At 43.2% G+C, this 22262-nt stretch overlaps 1 protein-coding gene across 1 annotated transcript in view; it reads left to right on the top strand.

Annotated features, from left to right (window-relative positions):
• Nucleotides 1-13055: 13055 nt before the first annotated feature.
• CDS2 (CDP-diacylglycerol synthase (phosphatidate cytidylyltransferase) 2) overlaps nt 13056-22262 on the top strand; it is an 18881-nt gene continuing 9674 nt past the window's right edge. The window contains exons 1-7 of the mRNA XM_006870421.1: nt 13056-13106; nt 13220-13356; nt 14420-14516; nt 16018-16115; nt 17751-17890; nt 19655-19713; nt 20323-20405. Coding sequence (XP_006870483.1) covers nt 13056-13106; nt 13220-13356; nt 14420-14516; nt 16018-16115; nt 17751-17890; nt 19655-19713; nt 20323-20405 — 665 coding nt within the window. The remainder of the gene's footprint in view (nt 13107-13219; nt 13357-14419; nt 14517-16017; nt 16116-17750; nt 17891-19654; nt 19714-20322; nt 20406-22262) is intronic.

Here is a 22262-nt window from a genome sequence, read left to right as displayed (position 1 = left end):
AGTTTTTGAAAAAAGGTATTTGGAGTAAGTCACTAGTCTTGTAAAATTCTATCATGTGACTCCTGTCATTTCTATCCCCAAGGCCCTGTTTTACAATGGCTGATCCTTCTTTATTTTCAGTGTTTGCATCCTAATCTCCAGTAGTTATCACTGCATCTTAATTACAAGTTTGATCAATTTCAGACTACCGAAGTTGGTAAGAATTTCCAATTTCTTCATCTTTGGCATTAGTGGTTGGCACATAAATTTGAATAATAGTTGTGTTAGCTAGTAGTCTTCCTTTTACTGTTTTTATTTATTTATTTTTAAAGTTTTTATTGTGTATTGAGTGATAGCTTACATGGGAGAACATCGGTTCTGTACTCATCCTATCCTATTTCGTTTCATTGCAATGATTTACAACCACCTCCTATGCATCATCATTCAACAACAGTATTTGCTTCCTTTATTTTTCTTTGGATATATCCCAAAGCACTCAGGAATAAATAATCATTTAAACAACCAAAGGGCACATTCTGCAAGCCTGCCTACTGGCCAATAGCACACAGCCCTTCTCCTTCCATGAGTCTAGAGTCCTCACCTACTTTATCTCTTGATGTCATCATCTCTGCCTCCACCTCTGGTGTTGCTGCTTCTCTGGATAGGGTCCCACATTTCTCTCGAGCTCTTCTCCGTTGATGGTCCTCTGTTCCTGGAATGTGAGATTGACAACTCCCCTCTTTGTGTTACAAAACTTCTACCTTTACAGTTGTGACAATTGCAATTGGTCATGATAACATTTACTCACTTTTGAGTCATAAGAATCTTCTCCCCATCTTCTTTCACCAGACACATCTAGACAAGATGAAAACTAGTTAGTGGGGATTCTACCTTCTTCTGTACACTCTGAAACTGAACTCCCTCTTGAAAACTTGTAAGCCAGTTACTTCATGCCTTTATAGCCCCCCATTTTAGGTAGCCAATGTCTAAATTGCCCATCCCTATCTACCTGTGTACAGAGAAGATGAGAATGGTTCTTGATGTGAAGATTCCTTCTCTCTGTTGGTATTTTGAGCTACTACATCCATAAGTATAGATCAAGGTCATCAAATTGTAGCAATTTACACTTGTTTCCTTTGTCAAAATTTGGTATCTTCCTCTAGTCGAGTTCTGAGCATCCAGCCATCAAAGCTAGGTCAGATGGGTACTGTCTGCAAGTTTGTGTATTCTTGTATGTCTCCCCTCATTTCATATCAGCTGGATGCTTCACTCTCAGCCCTAGCCCATCATCACTATGTCCTTATCCATGATGGGCTCAGGAATCCCCATTTCTCACAACACTTTGGACCAACCAGCCCTTTCTCTTTCTTTCATCTCCAGGATGATGGGAGTCTATGGAACGTAGTTGAACTCAGCCCATATCTTCATTGTTGTACCCCACTTCCACTCACCAGTAGACCAAAGGGGTTGCCAACAAGCTTACATTCCTCCTCATGTAGTCCCTTGAAGTTTCAGCCTTGGAAGGGGTTTTGTCCTGAAGGGACTTGATTACTTGCCTTGTTGGCTCCCTGGAGAATGACTTGCTTGTTCTTACAGTAAGCCAGTCAGACTGCCTTTTTTGTTTTTTATTTTTTCTGCTGGTCTTTCTTTCAAGAAGTATCTTCTGATCCTCTAGCTGCTCCAGGCTGGTCTGTGCCTATTTTCAAATTGGGTTATATGTCTTTTTCTTGTAGAAGTGTAGTTTCCCATAGATTTTAGAGATTAGTCCCTTGTCTGATATGTTGTTGCAAAAATTATTTCTCATTCTGTGGGCTCCCTTTTTACTTTTTTTGGTGAATCTTTTTATGCACATAAATTTCTGATTTTTAGTATGTCCCAATCATTTGTCTTGCTTTCTTTTGGTTGTGCAGTTTTCTCAATGTTTGATAGTCTATGTGTCTCCTGTATTAGAACCCTTAAATTTGTCCTTATTTTTTCATTGATGACCTTTATAGTTCTGGTATTTACATTTAGGTCTCTAATCCATGTTGAGTTGGTTTTTGTATATGGTGTGAGATAAAGGTCTTGTTTCATTCTTTTGCATATTGAGTTCCAATTTTGCTAGCACCACCTGTTGAAGAAGAGATACCTCCTCCCCATTCAATGTATTTTGGCCCTTTGTCAAAGATCAGTTGGCTGTATGTGGGTTGGTTAATTTATGGATTCTTAATTCTGTTCCATTGATCTGTGTATCTTTCATTGTATCAGTACCAGGCTGTGTATCTTTCATTGTATCAGTACCAGGCTGTTTTGACCACTGTAGCCATGTAGTAAAATTTTAAATTGGGGGAGTGAGAGACCTCCAGCCATTCTTCTTAAGCAGTGCTGTGCTTATCTGAGGACTCTTTCCTTTCCATATAAAGTTTGTAGTAGTTTTTTTCCATCTCTTTAGAGAATGTCATTGGAATCTGGATTGGGATTGTGTTGCATCTGTAGATTGCTTTGGGTAATTTGACATTTTCACAATGTTATGTCTTCCTATTCAGGAACGTGGTATATTGTTCCATTTTTGTAAATCTTTTGGTTTCTTGTAGTAGTGTTTTGTAGTTTTCTTTGTATAGGTCTTTTGTGTCTCTGGTTAGATTTATTCCTAAATATTTCATCCTTTGGGTGGCTATTGAAAATGGTATTGCTTTTCTAATTTCCTTTTCAGCATTGTCATTACTAGCATAGAGGAATCCAACTGATTTTTTTATGTTAATATTGTACCCTGCTACTTTGCCAAATCTTCTAATGACTTCTCATAGTATTTTTTTTTTTTTTTTTGCTGAGTCTGGAGTTTTCTGTGTGTAGGATCATATCATCTGCAAATAGAGTTTTACTTCTTCTTTGCCTATTTGGATGCCTTTAATTTTCCTATCTGCCTTAATGCTCTGGCTAAGACTTCCAGCACAGTATTGAATAGGAGTGGTGACAAAAGGCATCCTTGTTTGGTTCCTGTTCGTAAAGGGAAGGCTTTCAGTTTCTCTCCATTGAGAGTGATGTCGGCTGCTGGTTTTGTATATATGCTCTTAATTATATTGAGGAATTTCCCTTCAATTCCTACTTTGTTGAGCGTTTTTATCAGGAACAGATGTTGGATTTTGGCAAACCCCTTTTCTGCATCAATTGATAGGATCATTTATTTCTTTGCATTTAAAAAAATTTATATGGTGGATTATATTGATTGTTTTTCTAATGTTGAACCATCCTGGCATCCCTGATATGAATCCCACTTGGTCATGATGTATTATTTTTTTGATGTGTTGTTGAATCCTGTTGGCTAGGATTTTGTTGAGAATTTTTACATCTTGAATTTTTTTTTTTTGAATGATAAATTTGATGCTATTTTTCAAATTGCCATTCTTGGCATGTTGGTTGGTTGGTTATGTGCTATGGAGTCAGATTCGACTCATAGCTACCCTGCACAGGGTTTCCGGGCTGTACATCTTTACTGCAGTGGAAAGCCTCATTATTCTCCTGGAAAGCCTCATCTTTCTCCTGCGAATGCCTGTAGTTTCAAACTGCTGACCTTGAGGTCAGCAGCCTGACTTGTAACCACTATACTACTAGAACTGCTATTTTTCGTGTAAAAATGCAGTTGCTAACAGTTTCATTGTATTACCCTTTCTCATTTAACAGATGAGGACATTAATGTACAGAAATATTCAGTGCTTGTCTAAAATCATATTTTAGGAGAAATAAAAAATTACATGTGTAATAAAGAATTTATATTTACATAAATATATATATTTGTTTAGAACAAATTATTTAATGTTGCATCTTGTTTAAAAATTATTCCAACAAATAGATTATATTCTATTAGATGATACAAAACATGTAATCATCATGTTCAATGATGATTCTTGGCCATAGTAGACTACATGCTCAGTTCAAAATGACCAGTGCCAGCCAGTCTATTAAATCTCAATGCCTAGGGTATCTAGTTTTATGCATTCAGTTGTATTTTTGACAACTTCCAGTTTTTATAGATTCATACTTTGTACATTTCATGTTCGAATTATTAAAGTATATTTGCAGTTGTTCGTATATTAGATCATGCCATAGCAATAAACGCAAGTTCCAAACGTTTTACTCCATCCGTATCATAAAGGTCTACTCTACTTTGAGGAGGCAGCTCTTTCCTAGTCATATTTTGGAGTGCCTGCCAAACTCTGCTGGTATTAGTAAGGTTTTCACTGACCAGTTTTAAATAAGGAGATTGCCCAGTCTTTTCCTAATCTGTCTTAAGTCAGGAAACTGCTGCAACCTGTTCATTGTGGGTGACCCAGTCAGTTCCCACTCATAGCTGGTATTTGAAATACTGGTAGTGTAGCTTCCAGCATTATAGCAACATGTCAGCCACCATGGTATGGCAAACTGACAGGCGAGTGGTAGGTGATTTGACTTACCAGGCCTGAATTACTTGGAATAGGGCGAGGATGGTGACCACAACAGGAGGAAGGAACCGAAGCCGAATAGAAAACACTTTAATATTCTTTCTTTTTTTTTAACATGTTGAGCTCTAATATTGTTTGAAATTCTTATTGTGAATTGGGTGAAGGCTTCTAGAGCAGATCAGTGTTACATTCAACAATTCATACACGTTTTGTTTTATATCATTGTTGTTGTTAAGTACCGTCGAGTCGGTTCTGACCCATAGGGACCCTGTATAGAGTTTCCAGGGAGCGGCTGGTGAGCTTGAACCACTAACTTTGTGGTTCAAACGACTTTGCAGCCAGCATTAGCCCACAGCGCCACACTACAATCCCCATAATGTAACATCACTTAATCCCTCTGTTTCCTGTTTGTGTTTTCCCCGTTTCCTAACCCTTCTGAACTTTGCCCTTGGGTAACTGATGCCCTTTTGATCTTAGATGTGTACCTCCTTAGTGTTACTGCTTCTCTTACAGACCTTTCTGTTGTTTGGCTGAAAACTGAGTCATGAGGGCGAGTTCCTTTCCAAACCTAAAGGTTGATTAAGGTCCATCATTTTTGCTTCTAGCAGTCTCTGTCTGACAAGTAAATCTGATCTTTTAAATTTTTGGGTTTTGTTCCAGTCTATCCAGGAGCTTCTAAACGGATCCTTTTCAGAGGATCATAAAGGTCTACTCGACTTTGAGGTTGGTACTTGGTAGTGGTAGCTGTTAGCATCTAGTTCTGAGCTCAGGGTTGTGGAAATGCCGCTTACATGACCATTAGTCCACTGTTTTCTTGGGTCTCGAAATTCATCACTCTTCTTTCCTCCAGAAAGGAAGAGACCAATAGTTGTCTCTTAAGATGACTGCTCCCGTAGCTTTATTAACATTCTTGATGAATTCATTTGACGTGAGATCATGTTAAATTTCTACAATTCAGTAATTTAAAAGTGTATCCCTTACCTTGCTTTTCTGATATGATGTTCACATAGGCACATATAAGAAATCTTTCTTTGTAAAACATGTTACAGTAGTTGTTGATGTTGGTGTTGTTAAGTACCATTGAGTCCGTTCCGACCCTTAGAGACCCTGTGTAGGGTTTCCAAGGAGCAGCTGGTGAGCTTGAACTGCCGACCTTGCAATTCAAATGACTTTGCAGTCTGGAGCAACATTAGTTCTGAGTGCCATTGAGTCAGTTCCGACTCATAGTGACCATGTCTCTATAGGGTTTCCTAGGAGTGATGGTGCTGATCCTATGTAATTTTCTTTTTTTCGTGATGTCTTTGCCTGGTTTTTCATTCTTGCTTCATAAAATGAATTTGGGAGTTTTCTGTCCTTTTCTATATTCTGGAATAGTTTGAGGAGACTTGCTGTCAGCTCCTGTTTGAATCCTTGATAGAATTCACCATTAAGGCTTTCTGCTCCTGTAAAGATTTACAGCATCAGAAACCCTACACGGGGTCACTATGAGTCAGAACCAGCTTGACAGCACACAACCTGCACCACCACATGATACAACATGGATGAACTTTGAAAGCTTGCTAAGTGAAAGAAGCCAGACAGAAAAGACAACATATTTTATGATTCCATTTACATGAAATGTCCAAAAGGAGGCAAATCCATAGAGACAGAAAGTGATGGAGTGCTCAGAGTGGGAGAAACAACAGCTTGATGTTTATGGGATATTCTTACATTTTTTTGAATTAGTCAGTGGTTGATAGTTGTAAAACATTGTGAATGTACTAAGAGTCACTAAATTGTACGCTTTAAAAATGGTTAAAATAGTGAATTTTATGCTATGTAAACTTTCAATTAAGAAAAAAAAAAAAAAAGAAAGGAACCATAGGTTCATTCTCTGGAAAGGTCTGTAGAGTAGAAGACACCTAACGCACAGTAAAGGCAAAACTTCCTTATGGAAAACAAAGAGCTGAAGGGGATTTATGCATATGAATACCAAGAGGGCCAGCTCTTTCCTCAACTCCCAGAACACTGAAGGCTTTATCTCAGTCCCCAGGCAGAAAACTAGAAGACTCTTCTCAAGAGACTTTGACCAGTGCCTAAGAAAGACTAAATGATAGCAGGGGCTCCCTAATGGCCCACCCCTGTATCACCCTACAGTGAAGGACTTGTCAGTCTTAGATTTATACTGCTGAACAGACAAGGAACACCAGATCTCTCAGAAAGCCTCTAACATAGAAGATTCAAAAGCATAAAGTAAAATTGCTTGTAGAAAATAGTTAATATAGGGAAGAGAAAAATGAAAATAACAAACAAAAACAAAGTGGCATTCTCCTCAGGGATATGGATTATGAAACATGTTGAATTCATAAAGGATTATTGAGATATATTTAAAATAAACAGAACTAAACTCCCAACTAAAGAAAGTCCCAGACACGAAAGTAATACTTAAGAAAGATGGCTGGCTATTTATGCGGAGAGGGAGTGGGGTAGGATGGGGGATGTCAAGAGCAACCAGGAGACACTTGCAGGTGAGAGGTGAGAGCCTAGTGACCAGGAAGATGGAGGGGACCGATAGCTAAGGTATATTTGGGCCATACATCCAGGAGGACTTGGATTGTTTTTCAGTTGCAAATATTAGTTCATCTAACCCAATGGCTTAAACCAGTTTCTGTTGACTCTCCACTCAACTTTCCAGGTGTTGGCATTATCCTAAAGCTGAACCATAAAGGTGCAGGCCAGTGTCAGTAGCACTTGGAACAACCTTGCTCCAATCTATCCTGGTTCTACTGCTTGGCCAAGGTCTAGGGAGCGCTTTTGAGCCCTGTTTTAAGTGCTAAATAGAGGTGCCTCCCCTGTGGGACTCCCGCAGGGCTTCTAATTTTCAGTGACTTTGCCCTAAGTGTGGCAAAACAAGTGATGTCATCAGAACAGAGCCCTGGGTAGGGCCTCCCAGGGGCAGAGGTGATTGTCCCTAATCTGTGGTCTCTGCTGTGCTTTATGATGGAAGTTGATATTACTGCAGATGCTTCAGATTATGCTTGTTGTTGTAGCATCAAATGTGTTTACTTCATAGGGAGACTTTGGGAATAAGGGAGAGGAGAGAGTATTGGGAAGAACCTTGTCATAGCGCTGACTTCATGAATGAGATAGACAGTTGGATGAGTGTTGTGACTCAGAACAGTGGTATCTGTTTGAAATAGAAATCTAATCTTGCATTCCTAAAATCTGGATTTCAGGCAGGCTTCTTCCTTTTCTGGATTCTTTCTCAGACATACTTCTGCCATGAATCTTATACTTTTGACACCCCTGCCCCATATTAATTAGGTCACGTTTGGCCTCAAGTGGTAGGGAACCCAAAATAGCAGTGGCTCACTGAGATAGAGACTTTTTTCTTTCATTAAGAAGCAGCCCAGGGACCTATATACTTGTTTTGTTGCTGCACAGTCATCCTCTATAGATAGTTTGCATCTCATATTTAGCTTCTTTTTAAAAAAAATCTTGGTGGCTTGGTCATTCTTAACAAATGACTTTCACTTTATGAAGGACCCCTGGTGGTACAGTGACTAAACACTCAGCTGATAGTGGTTTGAACGCACCAGCTGCTCTGCAGGAGAAAAATGTAACAGTTTGCTTGTGTAAAGATTACAGCCTAGGAATTCCTATGAGGCACTTCTACTTGCCCTGTAGGATCACTGAGTTGGATTTGACTCAGTGGCAGTGGAGTTTCACATTATGGTCCAAGATGTTTGCTGGCGCTCCAAGCAGGCTGCCCACATTTTAGTAAACATAAAGGAAGATTGGTAGAATTGCATGTGCCACTTGTGCTAACATCTCATTGGTTAGAATGAGAAAATAGTGTTTATTCTAATCCTAGATAAAAATCAGAGCTTCTGTTATAAAAACTCCCAAACACCCAAATCCACAGTCATTGAGTCCAGTGTGTATGAGCTTCTATTATACTGTCCGAGTCTTGGTGTGGCACTGCAGGTTAGTGAGCTGGACTGCAAGGTTGTTTTGAACCACAAGGTCGGTTCAAACCTTATACAGGGTTGCTATGAGTTGGAGCTGACTCGATGGCACTTAACAAGAAGAAGAAGAAGAGAGAAATGCGGACATTGGAACAACTGTTTACAACCTTATAATGCCTTGTACAGTGCTATTAGGAGACCTGGTGTGGCACTATAAGATAAGCAATGGACTGCTAACCACACAGTTGGTGGTTCAAACCCACCAGCTGCAAATCCACATCACTTAACAACCACATAGTGCTATTAAAAGGCAAATATGTGTTGGCTTACTGAACTGATACGCTGTATGTAGACAGCGCTGATCTGGATCTGTCAATCTTGTCAAGTCTGTATTCTCTCCAAATGACTGTGGCTGTGAATTCAGGTGTGGGGAGACCCATTTATTGTCTCCCCGTTCTAGGCAGGCTCTGTCACGTGCTGGCGTCACAGTGGTGAGGTAGCCAGTATCGTTCCAGCCCTCCCCGAAATTGTGGACTAGAGGAGGTGGCACAGCGTGGGGAGCACAACTGGAGAAGGACAGGACCACGTGTACACACAGGCAGCTGGGGAAAGCTTGGAGAGACAGGGATCTCTTAGCAACAGGAAGCTCAAGGATAAATTGAAATTATTTAGAAGAGAAGGTGGATTTCAGGAAAGAGACTTCTAGGCCTAAGGGTGAGAAAGTACATCTTGTTCAGTATGGCTGTAAGAAATGAAGCTGCAAGGGTAGACAAGACTTCCAGATGGGCTTGTTAACCATTTTAGAGAGTTTAGACCTAGCCATGGGCACTGGGAAGTCCTGGTGTGGTGCTATAGGATAAAGCACTGGACTGCAAGGTTGGTTTGAACTGCCACTCCTTGGAAACCCGACACAGGATTGTAATGAGTCAGAACCAGCTTGACAGCACTTAATAACAAAACAACCTGGGTACTGGGGATCAGTGAGATCAAGACAGGATATGACGACGATCAGATTATTTTTCTGGTTTCTGTTGCAGAGGGGATGGGCCCAAAGCTGGAAGCAAATTTCTTTTTACAATCGTTGCTGTGTTTGAACCCATTGGTGCAGCCACTGTCTGAATCCATAATATATGTGTATGTTTTTATCTAGTCCCCTTGAGGACTCAGACAGAAACTTACTTGGGCTATTTCAGTGAGAGCGAGACAACGACACATGAGTCCCTAATGTTCTTGTTAAAGATAAATCTATCTCTGGCCCCTTCTCTCTAGGGGACACATCTGTAAATGGGGGAGTTGATTATCCCAGCAATTGGCCATGTGGCTTGGTTAAGAAGATGGCAGGCACCGTATTTAGTGAAAGGCCAGGCTTGGCCTAATGACTTGCCTTCTGGAGAAGGTTTGCAATTTGAATATAAAGTAGCACCAGAAATAGTCTATCAATTCCAGAGCCACTCTGTATGTGAACTTTAGGAATTTCAGTATAATGTTTAAATTTCTAGTGCCCATGGCAAGGAGGACCAAATGGTTGGAAGCATGACCAACTATTGAATTGATCCACTTTTACACATTTTTCTAAAAGAAGAAGAAGAAAAAACCTAGTCGAGTGGCACTACCTATTTTCATCTCTTAGTTTTTACTTCCTTTTAGGCAAACATGAACTGATTACTTGTACATTTTATTTAGCAGGATCCCAAACTGAGTTGGCATCTGGTAAAGAAACCGGGTGTAGGGTGGGTATGGAGTCCATATTCCTGGAACCCTGGTTGGCACCATGCCATGGGCTCTGTTCAACTCCGGCTTCCACTGTACTTTTTTAGGTTTAAGCTCTGACCATTGCCACTTGTGGGGGGTCACCATGGAGTCTAGAGAAGTTTGGGAGTAGAAGGGTAGGCCCTGGGAGAAAATGATGACCAAAAGGGAGCCTCAGAAGGATGCATGGTAAGCTTTTTAATGCCAGGCCAGTTGCGCAGGAAATCCTAAGAATTGAGAGGATGTAGTAGATGGGGTAGGGTCGAACAGCAGGGTTTTCCAGCTTAGAAAACAACATTGAAAATGAGTTTTACAAAAGCCAAATGTTGACTACCAAGAACATTCCTTCCCACAGCCATCGCGTTGTGAGCTGGGTGGGGAGGGCAGGCCTGGACAGCTGGGGGACAGGTCCTGAAAGGCTGGCAGGGGAAGCTTTTCTAGCTTGCTGGCTGGAGCCCTTGGCACCCAGGACAGCCACAGACCCATCACTCTTAAAAGTACTTTAGCACATCTGTAGGAAGGAGCTTCCTCCCCTCAGTCCCCTTCCCGAAATAGCACTCTTGTTTCCTGTTTTCTTCCTTTTCACAACCCCCCTGGGAAAAGGCTGCAGGGCTGGGGGAGCTTGGATGGTGGCTTAGGTAGAATCTCCTCAGTTTAGAAGTGCTGGGAGAGAATAACTGAAATTTGGGGGTGGGGTGCAATGGAGAAATGTTTATATAGCACCTCTCATTGGTGTGGCGCTGTGGGTTAATGCGCCAGACTGCAAAGCCGTTTGAACTGCAAGGTCGGTGGTTCAAGCTCACCAGCTGCTCCTCAGAAACCTTGTACAGAGTTGCTATGGGTCAGTACCAACTCGACAGCACTTAACAGTTTTCTTAGTTTCCTGTGGAGACCAAGGACTAGAGGCCTGAGCTGCTGCTGAGCGTCATGTGGTGAGCATCAGCACTGGGACCAGGCCCTGCTTTCCTTGGCTGATGCTGACTGGTGCCTGTGGCAGAAAGCTTTGCCTGACACCTGCCTGGCCTTCCATCCCCCAGCTAACAAACCAGTGAACCTGCTCTTGATCCAGCTCCTACCTCTTTCCTTCTGAACAAGAACTTGGGCTCCAAGGCCCAGCCTTTTACATGCAGTGTGAAGGTGCCATCAGCACTTTCCTTTAGTCCTGGTGCGGTGCTGCAGAATAATGCACTGGACCGCAAAGTTGGTTTAAACCACAAGGTTGGCGGTTCAAACCCACTAGGCACTCTGCAGAAATCCTGAGTCACTATGAGTTGGACCTGACTTAACAGCACTTAACAACAACAACAACAACCAGGCACAAGAAGCTGTTCCTCCAAGGAGGAGTCAGAAAACCCCAGTCCTTCATGCTCTTAGGGTTTTGTCCCCTTGGCCTGCTCACTTGTGGCTGCGTCCCCACCTAGGGGGCAGGAAACCGTAGGGCTGGCAGACTGCCACCTCCCTCCCTGCAATGTTTCTGGGATACACCCGTTGCTTTCTCACGGGGTTTGCATTGTCTCCTCTTTGAGCCCCATTTTAGCTGTGGGAGAGTGGTGGTCTGTGTAGTTTGTCTCCTCCAGGTAACAGGGTTCTGAGGTGCTACTTCAGTGGGAGTGGGGTGAGGCCCAGAGACCCTGAAGTTACCTGCAGGTAAAACCTGGGAAGCAAATCTCTGTCAGATTTGTTTCCTCAGGGTGTTTGCTTTTTGTCTTAGTTGGGCATCATTAGGCCACTCTGTTGTCTTGGTATAACAATAGCCTCAGTGTCTTTGTAAGGGCTCTCTACTTTCTGCCCTAAGGTTCCTCCACAGCAAGGAGAGAGGGAAGACTGATAGGTGGTATTTGTAGGGTCTGGAAGACCCTCAGAGCCTCCCAGTACCAAGCTCGACTCCCTGCAGGAGCCCTGCCAGCTCAGTGCCTGCCCTTCCCCTGCCTGGGGAGCAGCAGCCTTTGAGAATCTCCTTGACAACAGGATGGATCAGTTAAAAATAACCTCATTGTGTGGGCCTTCCATGTGCACGTGTATGTGCACGTGTATGTGCATGTGCGCCTGCTCACCTGCTTTTGCTCAAGCTCCCATCCTCCTGGAGAACAGGGGGTAGGGAGTGGGTCTCATAGGGGGCCCAGAGACTCCCGTTGGCCAGATCTAGATAGTCACGCAACAGCAGTACCTCATCTGGTTTTGCTTTTTTGTAGTATTCGGTGCTTGCACAGTAGTTTAGATTTCCATTCAACAACTTCTTCCCAAACTCGAATGGGGAATTGTTGAGTGACATTCTTCACAATGGGTGAACATTCTCGTTTCTGTTCTAATGGTTCTTTTTCCATTAATCTAGAATTCTCTGCCTCCTCACATTCTCATTTTTGTTTTAAAATCATTGTTGACTGTTTGGTCACTCATAGGTGGTTTTTTTTTTTGTTTTTTTTAAGGAGCACAAAATTTAGGGGTGATATGTTTGTTTATCTTGTGAGCCAATCTGTTACTATAGCTAAAAGGTGACAGGTTTCATCCCCAGGTTTAAAGAGTATCTCAAGGCAATAGTTTCAGAGAGTCCTCCAATCTCAGCTGCATTCCTTCAGCCTGCTGTGTGTTGTGACCTGGACTGTGGGTATAAAGTTAACACAATGCAAGTCTCTTCTCAATGCCTTCCTCTTCATTCCATCCACCTGGAGAGAGGCGTCTGGGGCTGGGGACTAGACTCAGTCCTGGGTGACTTCAGTGTTGGAGGAGAGAGGCTTTCACAAGATGAATGCGTCTTTTTGGTGTCTCACAGCCAAACTCTGGCACGAAAGAAACCTAGGGGCACTTGTACCCAGGGGCAGAGTCTGTTGAAGGTCCACTGAAATCCAAGCAGTCTCCTTTTGCATTCTTTGGATACAAAGAGCATGTTTTTTGCGCCTCTGACCCCATATCTCCCACCACACCCACCTAAGACCAGGAGATGATGAATCCTTTCTCCACGCACATGCCATGCATCAGAGCAGTCGGCCTGTTCTTGTCACCTGCCTGCACCAGGGTACTCAAACTGCTTATGGGCTTTCCCCACAGATGTCCCATGACAGGCATACACTACACTTGTCAATATTCTCCTCAGACTTCTGACCTCCCCTCTTTGTGTTTCTGCTGTAGGAATCGGAGTCTGAAGCGAAGGTTGATGGAGAGACAGCATCAGACAATGAGAGTCGAGCGGAACCTGCTCCTCCTCCAACCTCTGCTGATGATACCCCAGAGGTCCTCAACAGGGCCCTTTCCAACTTGTCTTCAAGGTAACCTGACTTATGATGGGGTGTTCTTTGAAGACACAGAGTCCTTGAGATCCACTTCCATCGAAGGGTGTGTGGAAGGCCAGTGCTCTAGCCATGACCTGGGTCTCCCCTGTATCTGCTGATGGACAGTAGTGGCTGGCACAGAGCATGTCCAGAGAAATCCTTGGAGTCCCTTTCACTGTGGAGTCCACAATTCTAGTTCAACGTGTAATTTCCCCTCTCCTACATATGTCCATTGTGAAATGTCCTTAAATTCTCCAGGAAGAGCCTAAAAACCATCTAAACTTGAGTGGATCTAGAATGAAAACTTTTGACCCCTGAGAATCTAGTCCTTCCAACACCAGCTGTGTGGGTAGATTAAAAACACAAATGATGAGACCACAGAACAGTATCTAAGAGTGTTCTTTATGTGTTGCCCATTCCTTCCTTTGGAAGGCTGTTCTGTGTAGTGGGTAATGCATGGATTCTGGATCAGATCCTTGGATTCAAATCTGTTTCACCTTTTGCCAGCTGTAGGACTTGTCTGCCTCAGTTTCCTCGTTTGTCAAAGCTAGTTATTCTAAGGTTTCAGTGAGCTGATATGTGTAATATCCTTTTAAAAGTGCTTGGCACGTATTTGTGTTGGTTTTATCATTAATTTATCATCACCATCCCAGCAATGCGGGAGCAGTACAAGGTAGGATTCTGCTGTGGGGAAAAATGTTTATAGTTTTGTCTTCAGTTAGAGGTAGACATAGAAGTCTTCCAAATGGATACAGAATCAGAGGATATTCATTCGCCTGATTGCTTTGACTGATTCCTTCATAGGACATAAGCTGGGAGTTTTTTCTGCAAACCTGGGAGTACCTGCTGAGTTTGATTGTGGGTGAGGGCCCCCTGCCCCTCCTGACAGCATGTGGCTAGTCCCTCCATCAAGGCAAAGGCGATAGATATTCTTGGGAAGAACTGACATTCAGGGCTCTAGTCCCAGCAAGAACCATCCCCCTAGGGCTTATGCTGTGGTCTTTCTGAACTCCTAACTGGTGGTTTTTTGTTTTTTTTTTTTCCCTATTCTCTAACCTAGATGGAAGAACTGGTGGGTGAGAGGCATCCTGACTTTGGCCATGATTGCATTTTTCTTCATCATCATTTACCTTGGACCAATGGTTTTAATGATGATTGTAAGTGCTATTTGCCTTCATTTTTACCTGCAGGACTGGTCTTCATAAATGGCAGGTGTTGGGTTGGGTCTTGGTATCAATGGGGAGTCTAGGCTTCTTAGAACATTTCTGCCTTAGTAGAACACCTGAGACTTCATTGGCCCCTTGGAAGAGACATGGATACAAGCCAATTGTTTGTGGTTGAAGATGTCGCTTTACTTTTAATATTATTCCAGCTGTTTTGTTAAACTCTGGTGTTATAAATTGAATTGTGTCCTCTCAAAATAGGTGTTGTAATTCCTAATCTCTCTGCTTGAGGTTATAATCCCATTTGGGAATGGGATGTTTATGTTCATGACATAGGATTAGTGTAGGATGTGCCTTGAATTAATGTCTTTTGAGTTATAAAAGAGATGAAACAAGTGAGCAGAGATGTGGAAGAGAGATGCCAAGCAGCCTGAAGATTGCCCTGCAGCATAAATTACAAGAGACAAGAACCTTCCTTCAGAACGATACAGAGAGGAAACTTTTCCCTAGGGCTAATGACTTCAATTTCTGTTTGTTAAAGCTCTCCCTCTGCGGTATTTCTCCTACAGCAGCATTAGCTAGCTAAGTCACCTAATTTAGTGTCTTTGGTTTTGTTTCGTACTTTCCTGGGGTGTCACTAATGGGCTTGGGGTTTGCATGAAGCAATCCCAGGACGCAGTGTTTTTTTCTCAGCCTTCCCACCATCATGGATAGGTCAGGTGACTTAATAGCTGAGTGCTGAGCAACACAGCTGGGGCTTTTCCTAGAATTTGTATCCGAAGTCAAGATGAAAGAGAGCGATGATTTAGTTCTGGGAGGTTCTAGAATAAAAAGTTGATTAAAATAGTAGGGCATGTATTTATTGTGGGAAATTGACTTTTCTCCTATGACATAAAGAGTTAAGAGAGAAGGAAGAGAGGTCAGGGAATCAGTATAGGATGGAAATTTTTGTTAAATTAAAATGGATTTAGTTGAAGGTCCAAGTCTTAGTTTTCTAGTGTTGTCATAACAGAATACCACCGAAATTAATATTTCATAGTTCTGCAAGCTGGAAATCCAGATTTAGGGGTATTAGCTATGTTACTTCCTTCTGAGGGCTGTGAGAGAGGAATCGTTCTGTCTCTCTCCTAGTTTGTGGTAGCTGCTAACAATCTTTGGTGTCCTTTGCATCTGCCTCCATTGTCACATGGCTGCTGTCTTTTCCCTCTGTGAGTTTTCATATCTGTTCTCCTCTTTTGTAAGACGTCACTCAGAAGGGAGTTAGGACTGGGATCCACCCTACTTCAATATGATTTAACTGATAGTGTCTTCAAAGAAAGACCTTGTGTCCCTAAACAAGATCACATTCACAGGTACAGGGGTTACGACTAGAGCATATTTTTTGGGGGGAGGTTACATCATTTCAAACTACAGCAGCTCATGACCTGTTGGTTTTGCTTCCAAGTATCACAAGGATTGTCAGTAAGTGGTCGTAATATTTTTGTGTGTTCTGCAGGTGATGTGTGTTCAGATTAAGTGTTTCCATGAGATAATCACTATTGGCTACAATGTCTACCACTCCTATGACCTGCCCTGGTTCCGGACCCTCAGCTGGTAAGCTCTAGCCCCACAGGCATCCTTAACAGATGGGCATAAGTGTTCTGTAGTGGTAGGTAGGAGACAGGGGTGCTGGCTACAGGCCTGTACAACACTTTGGAGGCTGGGGTATTTCATAGGCCAGCCTGTATGACTGGGCTTTGAGGAGTCTTCAGTAGTTACCAGTTGCCTGGAATCTTTCTCAGGAGAAATGAGACCAGCTGCGTCCATGACCACATCCACCTTGGCATTTGGGCTCCTCAGCATGACAGTGCTTCTCTTCTGGATCAGTGTGTTTCCCATGCTGTCGCATCCCAGCGTTTTATTAGAGTTGTCTGGGAGCTGGAAGGTTCTGGTGCTGGTGGTATTGTCATCTCTGGAATTTGGTTTCCTCATCTCTGAAACCGGTGCTTGAGATTTTGTAGTTTTCAAACTGTGGTTTTAGAGCATTTGGCCTCCTCCAGAGAAACCTTTTCCTCCTTACCTAAGAAAGGGCTCTGTTGCCTTAAAGCAAACACAAACGAGAACCCTGTAGAGCAGATGGTGTTAGAGGTCGATTCCTTCCTCATCTGAAAGCCTCTGCTTTGTCAATTCTACACTATACTGATGGCTCAGTGGGTAAGCAGTCAGTTGCTCATCAAAAGGGTTCAAATTGTTTGAGCCCACAGCTGCTCTGAAAGAGGAAAGAGCTGGCAGTCTCCTCCCATAAAGATCACTGCCCGGGAAGCCCTGTGAGGCAGTTCTGCTCTGCATACAGGCTCGCTGTCAGTTGGAATCTACTTGATAGTACACGACACAGATTGGTGACATTTGACCAGAGCATTCCATGCTGTTGGGAAGACTTCCCACCCCATCATGCCAGGACACAGGGTTTGATTTCTACAGTGTAGTCGGGCTGAAAAGTACTATTTTGATCCCAGCAATTTGGTCTTGGCCAAGTAGGCTGATGTGCTTGGACTAGGCTGGGCATTCAAGAGGCAGGCTCCCTCCTAGCTTCCAGATGATCTGCCATGGTTGTCTGCATTATGATGTGGCTGCTCTGTGTCTGAAAAGCAATGTCCTGAATTTTGTTAACGGACAGGAGGGATTGACCTCTTGTATGTGGTCACTTACCAAAGGAAGTTTTTTCCTGTGTAATAAAAGATAAATCTAAGATTGGAAATTCTTGAACTCCAGCAATGCAAAAAAAAAAAAAGAGGGAAAGTCCTTTTTCCTGATCTCAGGATCCTTGTTTGGAGTTTGCAGTGGTGGCTGCATGGCCATGGAGGACTAGGAGCTATGGCCCCTCTCTTTAAGGAGCTTCACAGGAGGAGAGCAGCTTGAGTTAGGGGAGGTGAATGCTGGAGAAGGTTTCCTGTCACCCTGGCTTCAGAGAGGGAGACACTCTGAGTGGCTGGGCCAGAAATCATTGCCTTGGGAAATGAATAACTGCTGCTCGCTCTAGAAATGCAGGGGAGAACAGACATGTGGGGTCATGTGAAGTTTTACAAAGACAATGGTCTGAGCAATTCTGAGCAATGAACAATGGGGTAAGTTGAGAGGATGTTCCAGGTAGGGGGAAGGCAGAGAGACCGCTCTGACAAGAGTGGAGGCATCCTTTTGGGGACAAGGGGAATACATGCATGCAGTGTACTGACCTGCCTCTGTTTCCAGGTACTTCCTCCTGTGTGTAAATTATTTCTTCTATGGTGAAACAGTAACAGATTACTTCTTCACTCTGGTCCAGAGAGAGGAGCCCTTGCGGATTCTTAGCAAATACCACCGCTTCATCTCCTTTACTCTGTATCTAACAGGTACGCAGTGAGTGGTTGATCACTTCTTGTGTCTTTAGGGTGTCCCGTGTGTGCTGAGTGGAAGTTGGGAATCTGTTGGTTAAGGTAAAGTGTGATGACATCAACTCAGACTGTGAAGGGGAGTGAGCTGACAGCCAAGTCAGATGTTGTATAGTGGTAGGTCTTTACTAATAAGAGAAATGGAGACAGGTGGGTCTGTGGTTTGGGGAGGGGACTACAGTTACAGCTTTTACAGCTGGAAGACACTGTAACACTGCCTGCCCTGACTCCTGTGGGGTGACCCGTACACAGGTCCAGGAGCTTGCGTGCTGACCATCTGTTTCAGGGGAGCATTTCAGGAGACCGTAAGAGACATTACAGTGTGCTGGACATGTCCCTGGGTGTGGATTTAGACTGTGACCTTACAGGGGCCAGGAACTTCATCTTTTGGAGTCTGGGTTAGCTGTTGGGTTCATGTGAGGATAAAATCAGGTCTGTTAAAATTTGATGAAACAGTAAATACTCCATTAATATAAACTCGGTTAAACCTCTCTACACATTGTATATTCTAATAAAGCTAGTTCTTATCAGAGTTGCCTTCAAAACCAGTTTGTGAGGTACAGGAGAAATTGGATATCATACGTTTAAATCTGATTTTATTTTTGATTAGTGTAATAGAGCAGTACTTGGCTTTAGAAAAGCACTTGGGCCCTTAACATAAACAATCCATTGCTCTCATCCAGGGTGTTCAGAACGCCCTCAGGCCCTGAAAGCTGCCTTTAGGTCGGGGAGGTGGAACAGCAAAACACTTGTTGGCATAAGTGAGAGGCTTCTGGGCATAATGGCTTCTAAGGCCTCAGCACACTGGTCAGTGAAAAATCCTTTTGTTGCTGGAGAAGGGGCTCTGTAGACTTTCTTGCCCTAATCTGGGTCAGAGTGAGAGAGATGCCAGGCTGGCCTTCACCTTGTTCCATGTGAACCTGCCCCCCCCCCCCCCGTCCCCTTCGATTCTTTAGAACAAAAATTGGAAAAACAAACAAAAGCAAAAAACCCATTGCTGTTTCAAGTTGATTGTGACTCCTGGTGATACCCTAGAGGACAGAGTAGAACTGCCCCACAGGGTTTCCTAGGCTGCCGTCTTTAAGGAAGCAGAACGCCACTTTTTTCTTCTGAGGAATGGATGCACTTAACCCCTGCATCTCCAGGGTTCCTTTCTGTAGGTCCTAAATATTTGAGGCTTTGGGGCTACCCCATCTGTCTTCCAACTACTACGTTCTGCTAGTTCTGCCGTTGAAGCGTGACAGCAGCCATAAATTGCCATGGCTGTGTTCCAGTGTTTAGGAAAACAGCAGCTGGCCTGGTTATTGTTTCCTGACCCCTTTCAGGCAAAGGGTGTCGTAAATTGAGTGTTGTTGTTGCTAAGTGCCTCCAAGTCATTTCCGACCCATAGGGAACCCTGTATAGGGTTTCCAAGGAGTGGCTGGTGAGCCTGAACCACTGACTTTGCAGTCCAGAGCATTTACCACACTGTGCCTCACCGGGACTCCAAATTGGGTGTAATCTGCAAGATTTTAAAATACTCCCTTCAATAGGCTGATTGTTTTGAAAGAGTAGTTATCTCCCCCTGCCCGCCCCCCCCAAAAAAAATCTGGATGACTCTTTTTTTTTTTTAAATTTGGTTTGTGGCTGCCAAGAAATGAGCCCAAGGCCCCCTTAGCACAGCTGAAGGAAATGATCAGGATGTGGTGAATCATTTTGTCCTTTCTTCTCCTCTTTCTCAAACAGGATTCTGCATGTTTGTGCTGAGTCTGGTCAAGAAGCATTACCGACTGCAGTTCTACATGGTAAGGGAGAGGCCTCTGTGTGTGCGGCAGGCTTCTTGGCTTAAAGGAAACTGTCCAGAAACACGGCAGGCTCCTCTATCTGTCAGTGATGAGTTCAGAGCTCTAGCTGACACATGATCTGTCCTGTATGGGCTAGAACTTGGAGCATGAAGGGAAGAGAAGCCATTTATTTGGCAGCTTGCTGTCCACCTAGACCCAATGACTGTTTCTTAACCTTCAACACCCTCTCCACTAGGGCCTTGACAGTGGGCTCCAGGGAAGGTGCAGGTGAGGCTTCACGTCTTACCCATAGATAGCCTGCCTGGTGCGTCATTTGTATATCGTCAGGATTCTCCAGAGAAGAACCAATAGGAGGTGCATACGCACACATGCACTTTTCCAGGTTTCCCTATTTTTTTTGTGGTTGAGGGGGGCTGTTTGAGATGGGGAGTGTAGCTCAGGGACAAAGTTAGACTCCCAGAGGCCTGTTCTGTCTCCTTTCCTTTCCAAAAAGACAGGTTCAGGAGCAGGTTTTTCCTGCCTGTTTGCCATTTTCTGTTTGGTACTGATGGTTCTTTGGCGTTACGTTCAAGGTAGATAAGTTGAGCTTACTCTAATTTTCTTTTGCAGTTTGGCTGGACCCATGTAACCTTACTGATTGTTGTGACCCAGTCCCACCTTGTTATTCACAATCTATTTGAAGGAATGATCTGGTGAGTGAGGTTGGTGGTGGGAATTTTCCTTTTAATCGGTAGATGCTTCTCATGTGAAGATTATGGCTGCCAGAGGTTCTCACCTGTAAACTACATCAAAATCTCCTTTAGGATAGGTCAGAACTCAGATTGCTGAACTCTCCACCCTTGAGAGAGTGATTCCCGAGGTCTGCAGTGGCACCTGAGAATTTGCATTTCAAACAAAAGTTTTCAGGTGATTCTGTTGCTGCTCTTCACTTTGAGAACCACTGCTGCGCTGTATTGGAGTCCTGATGTGGCACTGTGGGATACAGCATAGGACTGCAAGGTCAGTTAGAACCACGAGGTTGGCAGTTCAAACTCAACAGCTGCTCCTTGGAAACCCAGTACAGGGTCACTATGAGTTGGAATCGACTTGATGGCACATGACAACAACAGTAGCAGCTCTAGACTAGTAGATAACAGGGATGTTTAAAGGACCAAAGACAGTGCAACTGTATGGCAATAGGTTTGGAAACTTTGAAGAAATTTTCATGCTTTTCTAGAAAAATGTAAACTACATTTCATGAAGAAAACTTGAATAGATCAGAAACTGTAGAAGAGTTTGGAAAATTGATTGAGATTCCACACCTAGAAAAAGCCAGGATCAAATGAGCTAACAGTGGAGTCTTATCTAGCCCCTAATTCCTACTCATACTGACCCTATATGACAGACTAGAACTCCTTTGGGTTTCAGTACTATAAATCTTTGTGGGAGCAGACAGACTTACCAACAAACTTGGGGAAGGCAAACAAGAGTGATAAGCTGACTTTTCCTATTGTTATAGAGAAACTCTTCTAGATTAAATGTTAGTAAATCGTGGTGGTGGTTATGTGCCGTGGAGTTGGTTCTGACTCACAGTGGTCCTGTTTAGGGTTTCTGAGGCTGTAAATCTTAATGGGAGCAGAAAGCCTAATCTTCCGAGAAACGACTGGTAGTTTCTAACAGCTGACCTTGAGATTAGCAGCTCGACTTGTAACCACTACGCTACCAGAGTTCCTTTAGTAAATTAGATGTGAAAATTTAATAAAAGAATAATATACTATTACAGAGTAGATTATTCCAGAACTAACAAGGTTAGGTTCAAAAGGAAATATATGGGCATTGATGGAAATCAGCAGTGTTACTGAAGAAGCTGGATGATCTTATTAGAACTTTAATCTGCTCTGAACCAGGTCAGTCATGGCCGAGGACATGAAACTGGAAGAGACATGAAGGTTTTAAAATTTGGGTCATCCAGAATGATAACCGGAACAGGAAAACTTGGAGGTCAAAGCCTTGAGAGACTCAGAAGAGGCATAGTAGGACCTTTTAGGAGCCTGTTATTTTTTTATTATTTTTATTTTTATTGTGAATTATGTGATAGTTTAAATGGGAGAACATTAGCTTTACATTCATCCTATCTTTATTTCATTTCATTGCAATGATTACAATTCCCTGCATGCATCACCAAACAGCCAAAGGGTACACCCTGCATGCCTGCCCCCTGGCCATCAACACACAGACCCTCTCCCTCCCTGAGTCCAGAGTCCCCAGCTGCTCAGTCTTTCCACGTCATTATTTCTGCCTTCACATCTGGTGTTAACTGCTTCTCTGGATAGGGTTCTGTATTTTGCTCTCTCCCTTGATGGTCCCAGGGTCCTCCACTCCTGGACTATAAAGTCAACCATTTCCCTCCTTTTGCTACAAAATGTCTGCCTTTACATTTCCAACCCTCACAGTCAGTCCTGATAACAGTTATTCACTATTGTGCCACATGAGTCTTATCCCCATCTTTCACCAGCCCTGTCCAGACAGGTTGGAAACCACTCAGTGGAGATTCTACCTTCCCCTGCAAT

The sequence above is a fragment of the Chrysochloris asiatica genome, unplaced genomic scaffold, assembly GCF_000296735.1.
Source record: "Chrysochloris asiatica unplaced genomic scaffold, ChrAsi1.0 scaffold00141, whole genome shotgun sequence".
NCBI lineage: Eukaryota > Metazoa > Chordata > Mammalia > Afrosoricida > Chrysochloridae > Chrysochloris > Chrysochloris asiatica.
This window is presented reverse-complemented; position numbering and strand designations above follow the sequence as displayed.